Genomic DNA, 19,322 nt, shown 5'->3' with positions numbered 1-19,322 from the left:
TGTTCTTGAGTTTCCAATCCTCCCCACCATCAGCCATGGTAAATCAAAAGATGGTATTCAACCCTTCAAAGGCCCAAAGCCTGCGGCCCGCATAGCAAACAGCCTTGAGAACAGAGCGTACTGAGCAGCCTGCAGGGGCTGGCATACCCCTGTCCCTCTCATCCTCCTTTCCCATCCTCCCCACCTTTTGCAAACCAGCAGAGTATATTACCTAAAACCAACAACCATTACAGATTATTTATTCTGAAAAACAGCAAAATAAATGAAAAGCAACAACTAACAAAACCACACAAACTAAAAAAATAAAAATAAACCAAATATAACCTTCAAATAGCTCATGGAAAAACACAATGAAAACATTTTAACTCTGCACTTATTTCAAATAAAAGAGAGCCATAGATATAAGAATGATTCAGCCCCGTGAGGTTCTGGGGAAATGCATATGACCTTTAAACTGACAATTTTTTTTTTTCTTTTTAAATGTTGTTTTGACCCAACTATGATGGGTCTCATGCATTACAATGAAAAGTGGGAGGTGGGAGTAGATAAAAGGGGATGAGGAAGGAAATGGACAGATTCTTTTTTTCTCTTACACACACACACACACACACACACACACACACACACACACACACACTTAGTCATGGAGCCATGTATATTCCTAGAAGCGTTATTTTCTATTTTAAACTCTCAACAAAATCTGGGAGATGTGCTTTTTTAAACAGACTTTGCTCTTGCCTCTAGGCTCCTTTAGGCACAGGGTTCAAGTCCAGCTCCTTCTAGGTTGAGACCTAGTATTCAAAAGAGAGTCAGCCCCTCCCTAGAGAGCACTGTGCTTCTCCTAAGTCCTAAAGCAATGGCTACTGTTTTCTTCTCTGAAGGGCTGGTTTGCACTTATTTAACTTTCATTCAAACCTATCAAAAAAAAAACAAAAAAAAAAAACACAAAAAACACCTGACCTTACTTTTCTTGAATTTGTCTACATACAACTCTACATATTCATGCTTGGTTTGAAGGTACTCCTTCTACACCCTCCCAAAAATATCCCCCTTCATAGATATTCTCTTTATCATGAACTCATATTGCCCTTTGCTTGGTAATAGACTACAACTTCAAGCAGAGTTTGCACCCTCAATCATTCCCCAAGAACTGCAAATTATTGCTTCCTTCCCTCACTCAATTTAAACTGTGGCTCTGTTTGAGCACAGATGCAAGTGATATTGCAATTTATTTAAAATTGTCCACACATCTAAGCTCATGACCTAAAAGTCTAGAATATTTTTAATGGAATATATTTCCCAATGTTAAGATGACAAGTCTTTTCTAAGGGCCTTACTTTCTGAAGCTAGGCAGGTGTGGTAGTAGTAGCCATGAGAAGTGTCCTACAATACTCAGCACGTTTTTAAAAGTTGTTAGCTATTGATCAATCATATTTTGATACCTTAAAACTAAAAACTAAAATATATATTAAAACTATTTGATTATTATAGTTTATTTCAATATTCTAAAAAACCTTGTAATGTTTGAACTTTTAAATTGTTTTTATTGATTTCAGAAAGAGGAAGGGAGAGGGAGAGATTGAAACATCAATGATGAGAGAAAATCATTGATCAGCTGCCTCTTGCATGCCCCCTACTGGTGATCAAAGCCTGAAAAGCAGTCATGTGCCCTGACCAGGAATTGAACCTTGACCTTCTGGTTCATTGGTTGAAGCTCAACAATTAATCCATACTTGCTGGGAAAAGTTTGTTATTTTAATTTCACAATAACTTTATGAGATAAATCAAAAAATCATTTTGTGCTTAGTTTTATAAATGTGAAACAAATAAAGATAAAACTTTTCAAAGGTCACATCAAACATTGGTAGCAGACCTGGTACTAGAATCTGTGTTTCTCACTGCTAGACCAGCATGTGTTTTTTGTTATCTCAACAGATCAATATTGTGGATCAATGATAGGACAGTCTTAATGGCATATAATGGCTTTTTATGATGGCCACCCTTTAAAAATGCATACAGAGCTCTCTTTATTTCCTAGTAGCTGGCTTAAATTGAGCCAAACAGAAAGCCAACAAACAAACAAACAAACACCCCAGTCAATATTGGTGCAGTCTCTTTTGTGGCCCTTTGGAATCCTCAGCAAAGTGCTGGGAATGCTTTTTCAGTAGTGGAGACTCTTAGGGAATGTGATGCATTTTGGTTAATTGCATTCAAATTTTCCAGATGTTCTCTATCTGGAAACTGGACTTGCTGACTACAGTTTTCTATATGCATCATCAAAGACATACAACTCCTAGGAACATTCATCTTTTCCATGCTCAACCAAAACTTTTCAATATAGAAAATGATTATTTCTCCTCATTAACTAAAATAAAATGAAAAACTAAATTAAACAATATCAGCAACACACACACACACACACACACACACACACACACACCACTCAAACACCATGCCAAAGCTAAGTTAGAGAGAGAACTTTGCTACTGAAGAAAGATCTAAAGAAAATTGCCTTCCCTAGAGAATTTTCCTGATTCATTTTTCATTAAAAATACACCCTTGCTATTAAGACCACCCTCTCACAAGGGACTGTGATAGCATTTTATACTCAATCACTTTTTCTTTAAGTAAAGTAACAAAATAATTCTTCACTTCTTGACTTAAAATAACCAATTGTCTGCCATCTTGAAAGCTCCCAAGTCCTCACATTGGTTTAAAGACACTGTTCAGTTCAGGAAACTATTTGGGTGAACCTAGAAGGATGAGCCCAACCCAACTTCCATGTCTAGACCAGGTTGTCTAAGAATAAAATGCTCAGATACACAGAAACCAAAGGGGAAAACTACCCCTTGTTTACAATTTTTGGGTTTGTTGCTTCAGGCCCACTCTCTCTTTCCTCTCTTTAGCTGCCCATACACCTGTTTCCGCTCTCTCCTTAATACATCAAGAAGGGGCATTTCTGGCTTTGGGTGATGGTCAGAGCAACCAGTAGCTGAAGCCCCACCCTTTCCTCCCCTACCTGCCCTCTCCCTTCCCAGTCTTAACCAGGGGCATGGCCTCCTCTGCCTGGTAATCGTACCAGTTGCTCCAGGGCTGTTTGCTCCCACTTTTCTGTTGCGGTTGACGACACATGACAAACCTAACCGCACGAAACCAAACCCAGATTTTTCTCAACAGATGTTCTGACCAACAAATAAGCTTCCAGCTTCCCTCTTCAGAATGATTGGATGTTAGAAATTTCTCCTGTTTGGATTTCACACAGTTTCATTCTTCCCTGTCCTTTGCCACTGGCTTCCTTTTAACTTACTCCCTTAAAATGGTTTGAGAAATTCACATGGTGGCATCATCCTCAACAAGTCCTCTATAATTATTGGATCAACCTTCGGCAGGAGAAGAACACAGTTTCTAACTGTAGTTCTCCCTTTAACTTTCTTGCTTGTCTTTGTCATGTCTACCTTTAAATATCTGATTTTAAACAAATTATTATTGGAATTCCACTATCATAAACCAAACATAGTTTAAGCTGGGAATCTTGGTAACAATTAACTTGAGATATTTGTGAAACCTTCCTGCCTGGTTCCATGCTAATATCCATTTACTCCACCCAGGACGTCTGATGCTGTGAGTCTATGAATTCTAAACATACATATTAATAAAAGGATAGATACTCTGAACTCTGGCATGGAAGACCTTGTCTGGTTACCACTCCTTTTCCTACTCAATTTCCCACTAAAAAATAAAAATAAAAGCAAAGACTTTTTTCTCCTTAAGATACAGCATCCCAGAGTGAAATAGGTAGGATGTCAAAGGTATCCAAGGCCTCCTCCCCATGTACTTGTCTTGCCTTCTCCTTGAATGCTGTAGGCACTTGATTCAGTCTGAGCATTCAGGCAGGAAGACAGAGATAGGCTTCATGAGTGGGTTGGTCTGGGAGCCTTTGAAACTAGAGCAGTCAATTGCCACAACATCATTTAGTTCCTTTTCCCCTACACCCAACACACCTCTCTAAAATCTGGGATGGGTGTTTGTGCGGTTAGCTGTTTGCAAGTGGCCATTTTATGACAGGAAATGACCAGGTGGTGTTAACCCTTTCCTTAACTCTAAGGATAATGGCAAGTCTGCCTTTGCAGATTTTTGTAGCATTTGGGGCCTGACTAAGGAGAGGGTGGAGGGAGTTTGGTTTTAGAAAAAGAGAAAGGGTTAAACACTGCACTGAGAAACTTCATGGACTGATTTTTTAAAATGATACAAAGTGTCAGATTGGCAATATATCTTTGGAATACTAATACAAAAATTGTGTTGATGCTACTTTTTAGATAAATTTTTAAAAAATCAATGGTAGATGGACATAGCATATAACCTGCATTTGGTGGGGAAATTTTTGAGTAATTTTCCAAGTTTAACAAAATTAATATTTCAAACTCCAGGTTTAAAATACTTTATCTTAAATGAATATGATTGGGGGGAAATGCATACTCAATGTCTATTGTGGATATATATGTATACCAGTATATATCTCTATACATATGTGTATATATATATGTGTGTGTGTGTATATATATATGTATCCAACTTTACTAAATGATATACTGTACATATACACCCACCCTTAAACTTGTGCATACTGTATTTATATAAAATGGCCACACTTCTTGCGTGTGTCTGTCCCCGGAAGGGTGGACTGATTGTTTTTGGATGTCTGCAGCTGTTACCTTGAAGGATGCAATTTCATCTTTCATTTATTTTTCCCCATCTAGACTGTATCAGGATAAACTGTAACTCCAGTAAGTTTTCCCTCAAGTTTCATTTTGTTCTTTAAAAACGCAAAGAAAAACTGACTTTATTTTGTTTACTGTTTTATGAGCTGTTTTTTATTTGAATTATTATTTTTTTTACTATGAAATGGGGGGAACTGAACTGATGGCAAGGGCCGGGGGTATGGTTTCTGAATTGGGTCAGGTCCTATCTTCTTTCCTTGCATTTGTTCTATATGCAGAAAAGGAGGAAAGGGCAGCTGATAATGAAACAACTTGAAAATGAATTGAAATGGTAATTTGTTGTTATGGGAGAAAAAACTCTGGTGGGTGGGGGAGGGTACAAAAAGCCTTAGAGCAACAAGAATGCACTTATCCACTACAAAAAGCTTCAGAAAATAAAAGCAAAGTTCATGACCCAGAAGGTGACTGCCAACTCTGACATTTCTTTTCTGGCATATATCACTGTAGGGTTTTTGTTTATTTGTTTGTTTTAGTTTAGGTTTTGTGACTGCATTATAGGAGGATGGGTGATAATGCAACATTGTAACTGAAGACTTGAGACACATTCTGGCTCTTCAGAATGAAAAATTGAAGCCTATTATTTTTACTTTATCCCATTCAAACAGTTCAGTTCTTCAACAAGGGTCACAATATGGTGAAGGCTGAATACTGTTCATGCATTTCTCCCTCTGCCTAGAAATGAACAGTAACTGGAGTTAATGAGGTAGGGGGATAGGAAGAGAAAAAGAAAGATGAGTACAAGGGAAATGATAGGCCTAGATGATTAAAGGAAGAAATGAATATGCTTTGAGTCATATAACAATTTACATTAGTTACAGTAGTCAAATAACTTACTAACTAGGGTAATTAGGATAATGAATTGTGGCTGTAACAAACATCCCAAAATTCAATGGTTCAACAAAAGAAAGTTTATCTGTTTTCCAGACAAAGTCCAATGCAAATTGGGAAGGTCTTCTGGTCAGCTTTCTTCAAAGAAGTAATTCTTTTATGAGCTGGGCTCACCACTTTGGAGATTTTTACTTCCAGTTGCATCAATAGGGAAGAATTCTGTACATATTTTATTTGTCAGACATGACTTTTTCCTAAATGCAAAGGAAGCTGGGAAATGTAGTCTTCTTGTGGACCATGTAAGTCTCAGTATCATCTCTACATTGTTTGCTTCTTGTTATACATGAGTCTTTCTATAGGAAAAACTCAGGAAAGGAAATAACTCAATTTCTATATTTCATTTACTTGTTTATTCCATCAAATGAAATATTTTACGAGTACTAGCTAGTTTAACCTTTCTTAGGAGATGTATTTTTAGAATGACAAAGTAATAAATCCATATTCACTTCTTTACTTTTGCAAATGTTCCATACAAATTTACAAAAATAAAGAAATGTTAAAAAAAAAAGAATCTAAGTAAGCAAATGCTTCCTAAAGCAAAATGCTTTATGCTTGTTTAACTGTCACTTTCAGTTAAATTAACAATGTCCTTTTTTTGCTGTTTTTAAAATGTTTCTAATTAGCCAGACATTCCTCATGGTATTTAGATCATTAAAAGCCTAATTGGAAAATTTTCTCTTTCTTAAAGCAGCTTTATTGAGGTATGGTTTTCATACCACAAAATTCATCAATTACAAGCCTACAATTCAATGACTTTTATTGCCTTTATAAAGTTATCCAACATCACCACAATAGCAATTTTAGAACATTTTTGTAGTTTCCCCCAAATTTCCCTTCCATCAATTTGCAGCTAATTCTTACTTCTACCTTTAACTTTTGACAATTATAGAAATGCTTTTGTATTTATAAATTTGCCTTTTCTAAACACTTGATATAAATGGAATATTATAATATGTAGTCATTTGTGTCTGGCTTCTTTAAAATGATAGTATATCTACAGCAAGCTTTCTCTTTTCCTTTTGCATTAGTTTCTAAAAGGAAGTAAGCTGGGAAGGGAACATGAAGGTAAAATAAACTCATCCAATGTTGAATCTGACATGTGGCTTCAGAGACTATATGCAGAACAGACAATTGAGGGAGTTATTTGATCAGGATAGCAGGTCTTGGTTTTATGCTCTAGCCACACTCTATCTTGCAATTCATTCCATAGATTCCATCTGATCAGCCATGGAATCATTAGATTAGTTCATCATTAGACGAGTTCCAGAGTTCTTTCTCCTAGGGAGATAGTGACTCTTCTCTAGAACACAGATACCAGCAGATTTTCTGGACCTGAATTTTCTATTCAGAGCCACCAAAAGCAGCCCTGCAAGAAACTATATCAGCAAAGATGTGTTCCTAACTTTGATAGCAGTGTAGAAAGAGTATAACTGGTGTTAATGCAATATTTATTTAAAGAGCTGAGATTGGACTTTGGAAATCAATTTTGAATTCTCATTATAAACCTTTAACATTCTCAGGCAGTTACTGTTGCTGAGAGCATCAGGGAATGAATCTATAGTGTCCACTGTTTGACTGGTGGAATAGAAATGAAACAAAATGAGGCATGAGTCCTTTAAACTAATCTAAGATCTTTAATGTTGAGGTATGTACATATAACCAGGGTCATACTGTAGAGTCACAGAGTAAATAATACATATTCTTGAAGTCAATTTTAATTGTTGAATTGGACTGAAAACATGAATTGAAACTGAAGTGACACAGAAGAATACAAATAAACATGAATCCCATTTAATTTGTATTTTAAGAGGAAATGTAAAAATTCAGATATTCTTTTTATTGTGTATCCCTGCCATTATTGGCACTTGAGTGGAAAAGTTTGAGAGAACCATGTAACTAAATTATAAAAGAAAACAGGTACAAGTGATTAGAACTCTTAATTCTCTTCTCATGGACTCATTAGAATTCATAGTTCAACCTCTTTCAGAATCTCAAGTTGTTTATAAGAGATATGCAGACCCTTCCTCTTATGCCATGTTTCATTGTGAGCACTCAAGAAATAAGATGGCTTCAGAGCCTAAATTTGAGTGGGAGAGGATTTTCTTTTACTCTCGGCTTTGTCTCCAGCTGTCCTTTTAATAGAAGTCACAGGGTGTTATTGCTCACGTTTCACAGTGGAACTGCTTTTTCCCTAGAAGGAACATACTGAATTAAGCTTTAACCAAGTTTAAATATAGGTTCATGAACTTTTCCAGTAATTTTTTTGAATGCCCATCCTCCAGAAAGCCAGGTAAACCACTGAATGGCATCATCTGTTTTTTCCCATTTACCTGCCGAAAAATGCTATTTGTTCATAGAAATGGTTATTTTCAAGAGTTTGTGTGCCAATCTTTTTTAAGAAGAGCATGGGAAAGAAGGATGATGTTATAGCATTAAAAATAAACAACTGGCCATAACAGAGGGCAGCTGCCTTGAGACAAAAGCCTCTTCTGTTGACTTGATGGGCTGGCCCTGTCTGTAACTATGGCCCAGCTATGTGCTCACTAAGGCTTTCCAAGCAGCAGAAACACTTTTCTAATCAGCTTCTCTGCATTTCTCCCTTTTGTACCTTATTTTTCCCCATACTTTATCTTTCTCTAAAATATCTATGATATACTTATTATTATTATTCTTTCCAAATCTCACTACTGCTGCTTACCAAATCCTCCAGAAATACCATACTATACATTCTTCTCTGGCTACTAACACCAAACATCCTATATTATAAAAGCCCAGTGACCATATGGCAGAATGGCCAGAATGACTGCTTGATCAGTCACTATGAGCTGCACTGACCACCTTTCAGCCTTTTTCCCCAGCTGGCAGGCTCTGATCACCAATGGTGAACAGGGACCTGGGGTAGCTGGTGGGGGATGCAGGTGGCACCTGGCCAAGGCCTCCAACCTGCTGGTCACCCCACACTCAGAGGGCAACAAGCAGTGGGGGTGGGACCAGCAAGTGGGTGGGAATGGCCGACCTCTCAGTCTCTCCCCCAGCCATCAGGCTTCCATATCTGAATGGGGAACAGAGAACCAAGGTGAGTGGTGGCAGGAGGCAGGGCCTGCTGCTGGCAGCCAGGAAGATGGCCCTGATCACAGGTTAGGCCTAGAGACCATACTTGTGCATGGTTTTTTTGCACTGAGCCTCTAGTATATCAGAAATGTGCATATTGGGGTCTTTGGGTAAATAAAGGGGCATTATTGAATTTGATTCCTTTGGTAAGAATATTTAGAAATGTGTAATAGGAAAGTTCCAGCTTAGAACATTTAAATGGCCAGAGAGTAAAAGAGTTGGCAGTCACTATGGTGATTGAACTCCAGGGAGACCTGGGACACTTCTAAAGAAAACAGGGCTGTTTTCTTGAGAGTTTCTGGAGGATGTCACCTGTTCGTTTGGTTCTGAGGCGGACAGTACCCTACGAGGCATGCAGTTCTGAAAACAGGTATGAACTTCATGTAGGTCTCATGGGTGTTTGCTTATGTGAAAGTCTGTAAAATGGTTTGTTTTCCTTTCCCTAGTCTGATTGTGACCCTGCCTTGTGGTTTTCTAGCCCCTACTTTATTCTAAACTGTGTGAAGTATGGTTTGAATGAGCACAGTAAACTCCTATTAATTAAATGAGTATAGCGTGAATGAATATAATGAACACATGTTAATGAATATCAGTTTCCCCCTTTTCACAATCTTCCCATACTCTCAATGATTAATTACTCTGTTTATGTCCATTTTCTCAATCTTAAAAAAAAGAACAACAAAATAAACAACAACAAAAAAAACGAAACAGGGTGTATGTATCACATGGAAATTGTGAGGTTCTGTTTATGTATGGTTATTTAGGGATATGAAGAACCTCCTTAATTACTTTGAACTTGAAGCCTTCCTAATTTATCTGTGACATGGTTCATTTATTTTTCTTCTTAGACATAGAGGAGAAAAGAAATAGAGTGTCATGCAAAAATAAAATAAAATACTGACCTAGATACTTAACATTCTCAAGTGCCACCATGTAGTCATTTGTGTCTGAAAACAACTTTGGTAACCTTGACCTCTTCCTATAGATTTTATTATCTTTGAATCACTATAGAGATACATAATATGAGCTATATGAAACTAACATCAAAGGATATGATTTCTCACATCATACCTCTTAAAAAACTATCAGTATGTACTAAATAATCCTTCTCTTGTATCTGCTTGCATAGTTTCTTATTATACTTAACTTCCAGTGTTTCAGCAAAGTTGGCATCATAAAGGGATTTTTTTCTGAATTTAGGAATAGCTTGATGAACTGCAGTTTACTTACTACACTAGAATTTTGGTTTTTCTTCTTTGTCATCTTCTCCATCTTCCATTTATATGGTACCAGAATCTGTGACTTCCTCTTTAGTTTTGGTTTACCTAAAAATCCCAGAGCTGAATTGTCCTTAAATGCAGAAACACCTCACATCAACCAGGGGCGTTGACTTCTTCTATATTAAAACTCTTCTGGGAAGGAAATTATAGAAACTTCTTTGGTATCCATTCTAAGATTTGCATAACTATCAGCAATATAACCTCTCTTAATAGAGATTTATTGTAGATGGAAAATTGTTAAATAGGATCTTATATATAATGTTACCTACAAACTACCAACATCACATCTGAGACATTCTATTTCAACACTAAATGATTATGTTCCACTTTAGCTCTTAAAACCTGATTTCAAAAAGGTAATACATAATTTTACTTTTCTTTGGAAAGCTTTATATTTCTTGTAATGTATAAAATACCTCAAATGTAAGTTTATTGATAGTATCAATAATAACCAGATTTGAGAATAATAAGATGATTCCTAGTAAATTCTTATGTATTTATCTATGCATATATAGTTGGTATATAATATTATATTAGTTATATTAGTTTCTTCTAAATAAATATTAATTCAAAATGGTTTTATTTTATTTTAAATAGCTAAAAATTATACATGAAACCAAAGGCAAACTTGTAAAAATTCTCCCTTTTATTCGTAATCCTAGACCCTAATTTTTTTTTTCTTAGAGGCAACCAAAATTATGATTTTTAAAACATTCTTCAGAGTTAATCTATTCTTCAGAGTTTATTGCCATACACCTCCCTTTTTCTTTCTATACTTCTTGACACAATGTTAACACATTTTTCTGCATATTACTTTTTTTTTCACTTAAAATGTCTTAAGGGCTATTTCATGAAGAATATAAAGGTCTACTTCATTCTTTTTAGTGGCTTCTTGAATTTATGAAGATATCATATTTGATTAAATTTGTACACTACTAATATACAATTATATTTCTCTCAGCTTTTAACTACTACTAAAATGAAGAAAAATATATTTTTCTTCATTAGTCTTTGTACACATGTACAGCATTACCTATTAAATAAATTCTTAAATGTGAAATTGCTAGGTCAACAGATAAGTGTATCACAAATATTGATAATTATTACCAAATTGCACTCTAAAGAGGCTGTGCAGATTTTAATTTCTACCACAAACATATGAATGTTTGCTTCTCCTCATCCTAGCCAAACATGTTGTATTATTAAACTTTTTTTTTAATTTTCTCAAAATAGCTCTTCAAAATGTTGCTTCACAAATTCAAACGAGAGCCCAATGTCACTCATAGTTGTTTTTATTCAATCCCTTCAGTTCTTTAAATATAAGTAGGAACTATTGTCATTCAAAACTTCAGTGACCTCTTATACCAGAAATCCTATGTAATAAAGACATAATATGCAAATTAACCCTTTCACCCTCACAATATAGCTGCCTATGACCAGGCCAGCAGGAGGGTAGTGAGGGACTACAAAATGACTGAACAAGCAGGCCGTGTGGGCTGACCAGGCTGGTGAGAGGGGCATGAGGGGCAACCAGGCTTATCAGGGGTGGCAGTTAGGGGATACCAGGCTGGCATGCAGAGGCAGTCAGGGGTGATCAGGCCAGAAGGTGGCGGGCAGTTAGGGGCAACCAGGCAGGCAAGCAGACAGGTGAGTGATTAGGAGCCAGCAGTCCAGCATTGTGAGAGCAATCCCTGGGATCAGGCCTAAACTGGCAGTCAGATATCCCCCAAGGGGTCCCGGATTGGAGAGGGTGCAGGCTGGGCTGAGGGGATGCCCCAACCGCAACCCTGTGCACAAATTTTGTGCACTGGGCCTCTAGTCTTTTAATAGAAATCTGCTATAGCAGTATTTTATATGTAAATCCTTTTTATTAAACATGATTGTAATGGAAAATTGACAGTATATTATAGTATCTTTGTGTGATCTTCCCTCTATATCCCTGTTTCTCAAGCCAAGTAGCCTGGGTTCACCTTTGTCTAATACCACTAATAAACTATACTTCCTTGGACAATTTACTTCAGCTTTCAGTTTCCTCAGCTTTAAATGCACATGATTATTGTATTTACCTCTTTGAGTAAGAATAGAACCTAGATCATAACAAATGCTAAATGTATGGTAGTGATGATGATGGTGACGTTCAACACTATCATTGTATTGCCGTTAAAAAAGAGGACTTTTTGAGTACTGTTCAAGAATGTATGGCTAAATAATCCTGAATCATACCTGATAGTTTAATAGGTTCCAATGAAATGAACATCCTCAGTTTCTCTGGCCACCTACTCAGAGCAATGATAAACTCTTTTCAAGGTCATCAGGGTTGCATTGGTTTCTGCATCAATAACAGTATCAATAAGACTGTTGATAAGATCATATTTGGGTAATGTTTTGGGTTTTCTCCCCTCCCAGAACATTATATAAATAAATACTGATGTTAAAATACATAAGTCATGGCCTGGCCAGTTTAGCTGACTGGATAGAGTGTTGGGTCTTTGACGGAAGGATCCTGGGTTCAATTCTGGTCAAGTGCCCCAGTTGCAAGTATCTGTTTCTCTCTTTGTGTCTCTCTCCCACCCTTCTACTCTCTCTTAAAATCAGTGGAAAAAAATATCCTTGGGTCAGGATTAAAACAAAGCAAAACAAACAAAAAAGATCTACAAAACTCTAAAAAATATTTTGACTTCATGAGTTCCTCTGTGTTTGGGTTAGGAATCCTGTTCTCATTTTAATAAAAGTTTGCTAGTGTTCTAAAATGAAAATATTATTTTTAAGTGCATAGATCTGATTATATAATATAATATTGGTGACTTTAATATCTTCTGATATTAACTTTGCATACTCTAAATAGGAACTAAAATAAAATAGTGGGGAAAAAATAAGAGTTTTTGTGGCAAGAGTCTGTCTATTCAGCTTCCTTGACAAATTCCTGAATGGTTTTAAAAATCATTAAATTCATGCATACCATGGTGAAAGAGGAGGATAAAAGAATAATATTCTTCTTACGAGATCTTGTATTTTGTTTTCAATGAGTTGTTGAAGCATAGCATGATGAGTAAATGTGTTAAGAAATTTACACGTGGAACTTTGGGTAATTGAAATTATAGATGTGCCATACAAAGGCTTGTGGCTTAATCTTTATCAGATCCAAATGTGATGCCCAGAAAGTAGAAAATTAATGATCATTCAGAAGTTAGAACTACAGTACCAGTTATCTCAATTTCAGAGAATGTCCTTTGAGAACAGGTTAAAAGAGAGGCTAACAGGAGAAAAACTTCCTTCAGTCACTTTAGGTAAGGCCACTCTTTCTGTGATTTCAAAATGGTCTTGGGCTTTAGGATGCAAATGTATCACCTTTTAGTTTGCTTCTCTTGTGTACAGTGAGATGCTGGCATGGAAAAGTTTACCCAGGAAAGTACTTTAAGATTTATAATTCATCTGGATTTTAGAAAGAATTGAGGGGTTTTGATTAAGCACACAAATTGTAGATGAGAAATAATATTGAAGTATTAAATTATAAATAAGCTGCTTCCAAAAGATAGTGTGTTTTTTCTTATGGGAGAAATAGAAGAGAAAATATCAGAGAGGAAGGAGAAAAAGAACTGAGGTCACAAAGCATATACTGTAGATATAAGCACAGTAAACAGAATTATTGAATGCCAAGAAAGACTATTATATAAAGGAGTAAAATGTGTTTATCTGAACATAGTAAAAATAGACGAACTCCTTGCTAACAAATGCATAATTTACTGTGAAGTACCTGGTAAAGAGGCAATATATAGATTCCTAGAACTGTTTGCCAATCACAGTCAAGCCATTGTACCTACTATTCCTACTTATGTAGCCTGTAATATATACACACACATAGTGGTATCTTTTGTCAACACAGTTTAAAATTTTTATGTCTGCCACTGCATGATTTTCATGAACTGAAGTTGCCTTTAATATAATATATGCTCAATAAATAAGCAATTAAATCAATGTAATAATGAAATGTACCCATTCCTCTACCTTAATTTATTATTTATGTAAGTACTCTTAGTAATCAACCCAAGAGGTACAAGCCCCAAAATGTAAATTGCAACTATTTTGTCTTGTTGTCATTCTAAAAGGAGGAATGTTAACTAAAGAGTAGATTTATTCTCTTATCCCTATATCCCTAATAATATGAAAGAATATATATATATATATATATATACACACACACTCTAGAGGCCCAGTGCATGAAAATTTATGCACCAAAGGGGGATCCCTCAGCCCATTGTGTCCCCTTTCACAGTCCAGGAGCCCTCAGGGGCAGGAAGTGACCCGGCAACCAGGGAAAGGAGATGTCCCATCACACCTCTGCAACTGCCACTGCCAGCAGTGCAAGCCTTGGCTGGCCCTGGTTAACTGAGCCTCGGGCAGCCCTGAGCGTTGGACAACCACCATCTGAGGCTTGCCTGCACCTTGGGCCAGCCCTGGACAGATGGGCAGCCACCATCTGAGGCTTGCCTGTACATCAGGCTGGCCCTGGGTGGCTGGGGGGCTGAGGGGACTGGGGGACTCTGGAGGCAGTCTTGCAGAGCAGCTGGGCCTGTCTGGGGCAGGCCCAGCCTTGCCACACACCTGCTGCCCCAGTGAGGCCTAGGGGACTGGGCACCACCATCTTGTGGCTGTGGGCACAACCATCTTTGAGAGTGTGGCAGTCAGCATATTCCCTCCTTATAATGGCACAAGAGTCAATTAGCATATCCCCTCTTTAAAAAAGAATATGTGTGTGTGTGTGTGTGTGTGTGTGTGTATGTGTGTGTATGCAAAGTGTCCCCTCGGGAGTTCCACCTACTAAAATTTGATCACTTTCTATGATGTGTGCTAACCACCAAGGGATGGTGCAGAATGAAGGAAGGACCCAGCTGGCAGACAGCAGCTTCTAGGGACCCTACCCATGCACAAATTTCGTGCACTGGGCTTCTAGTATATCTATAGTAATAAAAGGGTAATATGCAAATTGGTCATGGTGCCCTCATAGCAACAACCAAATAGCAGGCTGTGTGGGACAACCAGGCCAGCGGGGGGTTAGCGAGGGATAACCAAACGACTGACCAGCAGGCTTCTTGGGGTGACCAGGCCAAGAAGGGGTTAGTGAAGGACAACCAAACATCTCACCAGCAGGCTGCATAGGCCAACCAGGCTTGCAGCTGGTGGGAAGTGAGAGGCAACCTGGCTGGCAGAGGGGGGCAGTTAAGGGCAACCAGGCCAGTGAGGGTTGACCTGGCCAGCAGCAGGGGGCAGTTAGGAATGATCAAGTCAGCAGAGGGGGGAAATGAGGGGCAACCAGGCCAGTGGGGGGGTAGTTGGGGGTAATCAGGCTGACAGGCTGATGCAGTTAGGGGTGATCAGGTTTGCAGGGGGATACAGTTAGGGACAAACAGTCAGACAGGTGAGCTTTTAGGAGTCAGATGTCTCAGATTGTGAGAGGGATATCCCACTGCTGATTTCAGCTCAATCATGCTGAAACCAGCAGTCAGACATCCCCTGAGGGGCCCCGGATTAGAGAGGGTCCAGCAGGGCTGAGGGAACCTCCACCATGCACAAATTTCATACACCAGGCCTCTAATATTCATATTCCTTTTTCTGTAAAATGAGGGATCTTGTACAAACAAATATTTCTCATGAAGTCTGTTTTGGCCCAGCTTTGGTTAGAATCTGAAAATTTTATGAAGGAAGATGAATGTGCACCAGTAAATATACATTTTGTCAGTCTTTCTCATCCTTCATTCACTCATTCCAAAAACATTTACTGAGGGTTAACTTTGTTCTAGGTGTTGACATAAGTTTAAAGGATTTTTAAAAAATATTTTTATTGATTTTAGAGAGGAAGGGAGATGGAGAGAGAAATAGAAACATCAATGATGAGAGAGAATCATTGATTGTCTGCCTCCTGCATCTTACCTACTGGAGACTGATCCAGGATCAAAACAGGATCTCCTGGTTCATAGATTTATCCTCAACCATAGAGCTACATTGGATGGGCAGTTTTAGGGATTTATACAATGGATTTCCAAGGGAAATGCAGAATGAATCCTCATTGGGTACTCTCTGCCCCATTTTCCCCATTATCAGTTTCTTTTATAGAAGTTGGATCTCATATCCATGCATCATTTCTAAAATCCAGATGAGTCCTGAATAGATTTTCTTCAGGGGTGGTTCATTCCAACATTCAACTCAACATAAGGTTTCTTTTATTCACAATGTATGTATAGTCCTCATATTGAGGCTCTGAACACTGATCTGCTTACCCAGGTCTTTTCCCTGATTTCTCTTTTTCTTGTTTGACTTGCCCTCATCACCTGACCCCCTGCCTAGAGCCACTGGCTGTTTTTTGGTTCTCTCTGCAACAGCTATAAATTTGTGTATAAATGGTGTTTCTGTTTTACTTCAATCCATTTTATTTGTCTAATTATCACAGTAAGATTTGCAAGGTGATGCATTCAATTAGTATTAGTTATTAGGCTGAGTTTATATTTTGAGAATTTGGAAGGACCACTTTATGAGTGAGGTGTAGAACATGCAGTGACCATTCAGCAAGTAACATTATCAACTCAAATGCTCCATTTCTGTTTGCTGACAAGATAAATGCTTCAGTGAGTGTACTTTATTTTCATTATGCCATATATATATATATATATATATATATATATATATATATATATATTCTCAGCAGGTTTCATCTCATAGAGGAGAATATTTTAATGTGAAATTTTGAAATTTCAGATTTCTGGAACAATTACTCACAAAGTGCATGTTTCAGAGCATCTCAAAAAATGTAGTTTTTCTCAATTTTAGAATCAGTTTTGAGAAGAAAATGTAGAGACCAGAGAATGTTGTTTCTAAAAGAAATGGGGAAATTTTCTGATTGTTCTATTAAGTGACTAAAATCCTAAAGCTTTCTAAATCAATTTATTAGAAGTTAGGGAAACAAACCTTAAAGGGATGATACATTTCCCTTCTAAAAATGATGTTGTTTCAGAGTAAATCTGATTATATAAAATCTGTATTCAAAAAATTTTATTCTGTCACACTCAGGCCTTAGGTCAACCCTTTGTCAGCCTCAGCATTCCTGGTGGCTCTGGGAAGGGTGCTATGTAGGGAATGAGAAGCAAGAGAGGCTTTCAGGAGATGGAAGCAAGAGGTGTTCAGTTATAATAAGGAATGTCCACCTTACTGAATGGCTGAAATTATATTGCAGTAAAAACTGTTACAAGGCATATGTGTTCCAAAAGACAAAAAAATATAAAAGATCACATCCCCTGAAGCAAAGTCTTTAAAAGGTTATGAGCTCAGGATCTCCCAATTAGGCCCAGGAAAGCACATTTTAAAACATCAACACACTAAAAAGGGGGAAACCAAGGCTTGTGGAATCCAACTGCATTGCATAATGATGAGTGGCAGGCACGAATCTTGGTGAATTTCATTTTATGATTCTCAATCAAATAAGCAGTCCTTGTCAAATCTTCAAATGCTGATACGGGACTTTTTCCCCCCATCAGAATTAATTCAAAAGCTACCAAATAAGGAAGGATATTATGACCTAAATCCATGGGTGTGGGGTCAGCAGCAACATAAACAGAAATAAACTTACTTCTGAAATCTGAGAGATGACAGAGAAATGACATTGGTGTTCTCTCAAAGTGTAGGCAGTGTAAAATCACAAGAAATAAACTAAGGCTGCTCCTCTGTTGGAGAGGTAATAAAAAGTGAGAAAATGAGAAACACTAAAGGTGGAGAGAGGACAGCCAGTCACCTTCCTCTGAGTGGTTTTCATGTACAGTGTGTCAGGAAGCCCTTTCCTCCCTTCCCTCCCCAGAACTGGCAGGGAAGGAGACACCCCCCTGACCCAGTTGAGGGCACCCACAGGAGAGGGAAGGTGTGAGCAGCAGAGACAGCAGGCATGGAAGGAGCAGAAGCAGCAGATGGTGATGACAAATGTGTGTGAGATAGGCAAAGGCGAGAGAAAGGGCACAGATAAAATACTAGTACTGGAGTTGCCCAAGCATAATGTGTACTATAGAAAAATTATGTATCTTCAGATCTTACAGAAAAAAAGAGAACACAAAGGAAGACAGATAAAAACCATATGATGAAGCCATTGAACTAGAGGATGGTTAGAGAAGGATTATCTTTGTTTTGTGATAACAAATTAATAGTTGAAACTTGTATGCTCTGGCCAGTGTGGCTCAGTCTCGGCACCATCCCATGCACTGAGAAGTTGCCAGTTCAATCTGTTAGGGCACACTCCCATGTTGAGGTTTGGTCCAAGTCAGGGTGGGAGCAGGTGGCAACTGGTCAACGTCTATCTCTCACATTGATGTCTCTCAATCTCTCCCTCTCTCTCTCTCTCTCTCTCTCTCTCTCTCTCTCTCTCTCTCTCTCTCTCTCTCTCTCGCTCTCGCTCTCGCTCTCGCTCTCGCTCTCGCTCTCTCGCCCTCTCCCTCTCCCTCCCCCTCTCCCTTTCTTTCTCCCTCTCTCTTTCTCTTCTTTCTTCTCTCTCTCTAAAAAGCAACAACACATAAAACTAAAGACATTAAACTCACATTGTATACCTGTCAGTAGTTGGAATATTACACAGTCTGTTCACTTACTGTTATTTACAAACAAACTCCCTTTTGATAAATGAACTAATTGAAAATACCTTACTGATTGTCAGTAATAGAAATGTTAAACACTGTATAAACCTGATGACTAGGAAAGTGTCCAAGTACCTATTCATTACTGAACTTACCCACACCCCTACATACCCAAAGAAAACAGAGGATGAGAATATCATTTAACATTTCAAAAGCATTGAACGTTAAGTAAAGATGATACCCCATTCTTTGCCTTCCCCCAGATTTTCCCTGGACCCTTTTTCTGCTTCATCAAAGCAAAAATGGATGCTGCTAAGTAAGTTCATACACAGAACATTTATAATTTGAAAACCTTTGCTATTACTTAAGTACATCCACTTCTCACATGGTTTCTAATGATAGCAAAAAATGATAGCAAAGATTGACTGTTTTCTGTTTGCCAGGCCTTTGGGGTGAGCAGTTTGCATGATTTGTTTAACCAGCACTACAATTTGTACTATAGATAGGTGTTATTAAACTTATTTTAGAAATGAGACTTAATGATGCCAAGTACAGTACTTTGTCCAGCCTCAGGTTCAATGTATTTGGTCCCAAAGCCCCTGCTCCACACCACAGCACATATTTTCTCTCCTCCTCAAATGCTGAAGTGTTGATGCTCAGGT

At 37.8% G+C, this 19,322-nt stretch overlaps 1 protein-coding gene across 16 annotated transcripts in view; it reads left to right on the top strand.

Moving 5' to 3' along the window:
* NRXN3 (neurexin 3) overlaps positions 1 to 19,322 on the top strand; it is a 1,462,974-nt gene that overhangs the window by 540,094 nt on the left and 903,558 nt on the right. For 11 of the 16 annotated variants that reach the window (XR_006740652.1, XR_004986670.2, XR_006740651.1 and 8 more), the window contains one exon: positions 4,758 to 4,784. The exons of the other annotated variants lie outside the window; for them this stretch is intronic. Coding sequence is in view for 8 of the 11 variants with exons in the window: in XM_036430045.2 (XP_036285938.1) it covers positions 4,758 to 4,784 (27 nt within the window). In the remaining 3 variants the exon portion in view is untranslated. The remainder of the gene's footprint in view (positions 1 to 4,757; positions 4,785 to 19,322) is intronic. 16 annotated transcript variants of the gene reach the window in all.

The sequence above is a fragment of the Pipistrellus kuhlii genome, unplaced genomic scaffold, assembly GCF_014108245.1.
Source record: "Pipistrellus kuhlii isolate mPipKuh1 unplaced genomic scaffold, mPipKuh1.p scaffold_m20_p_1, whole genome shotgun sequence".
Classification (NCBI taxonomy): Eukaryota; Metazoa; Chordata; class Mammalia; order Chiroptera; family Vespertilionidae; genus Pipistrellus; species Pipistrellus kuhlii.
This window is presented reverse-complemented; position numbering and strand designations above follow the sequence as displayed.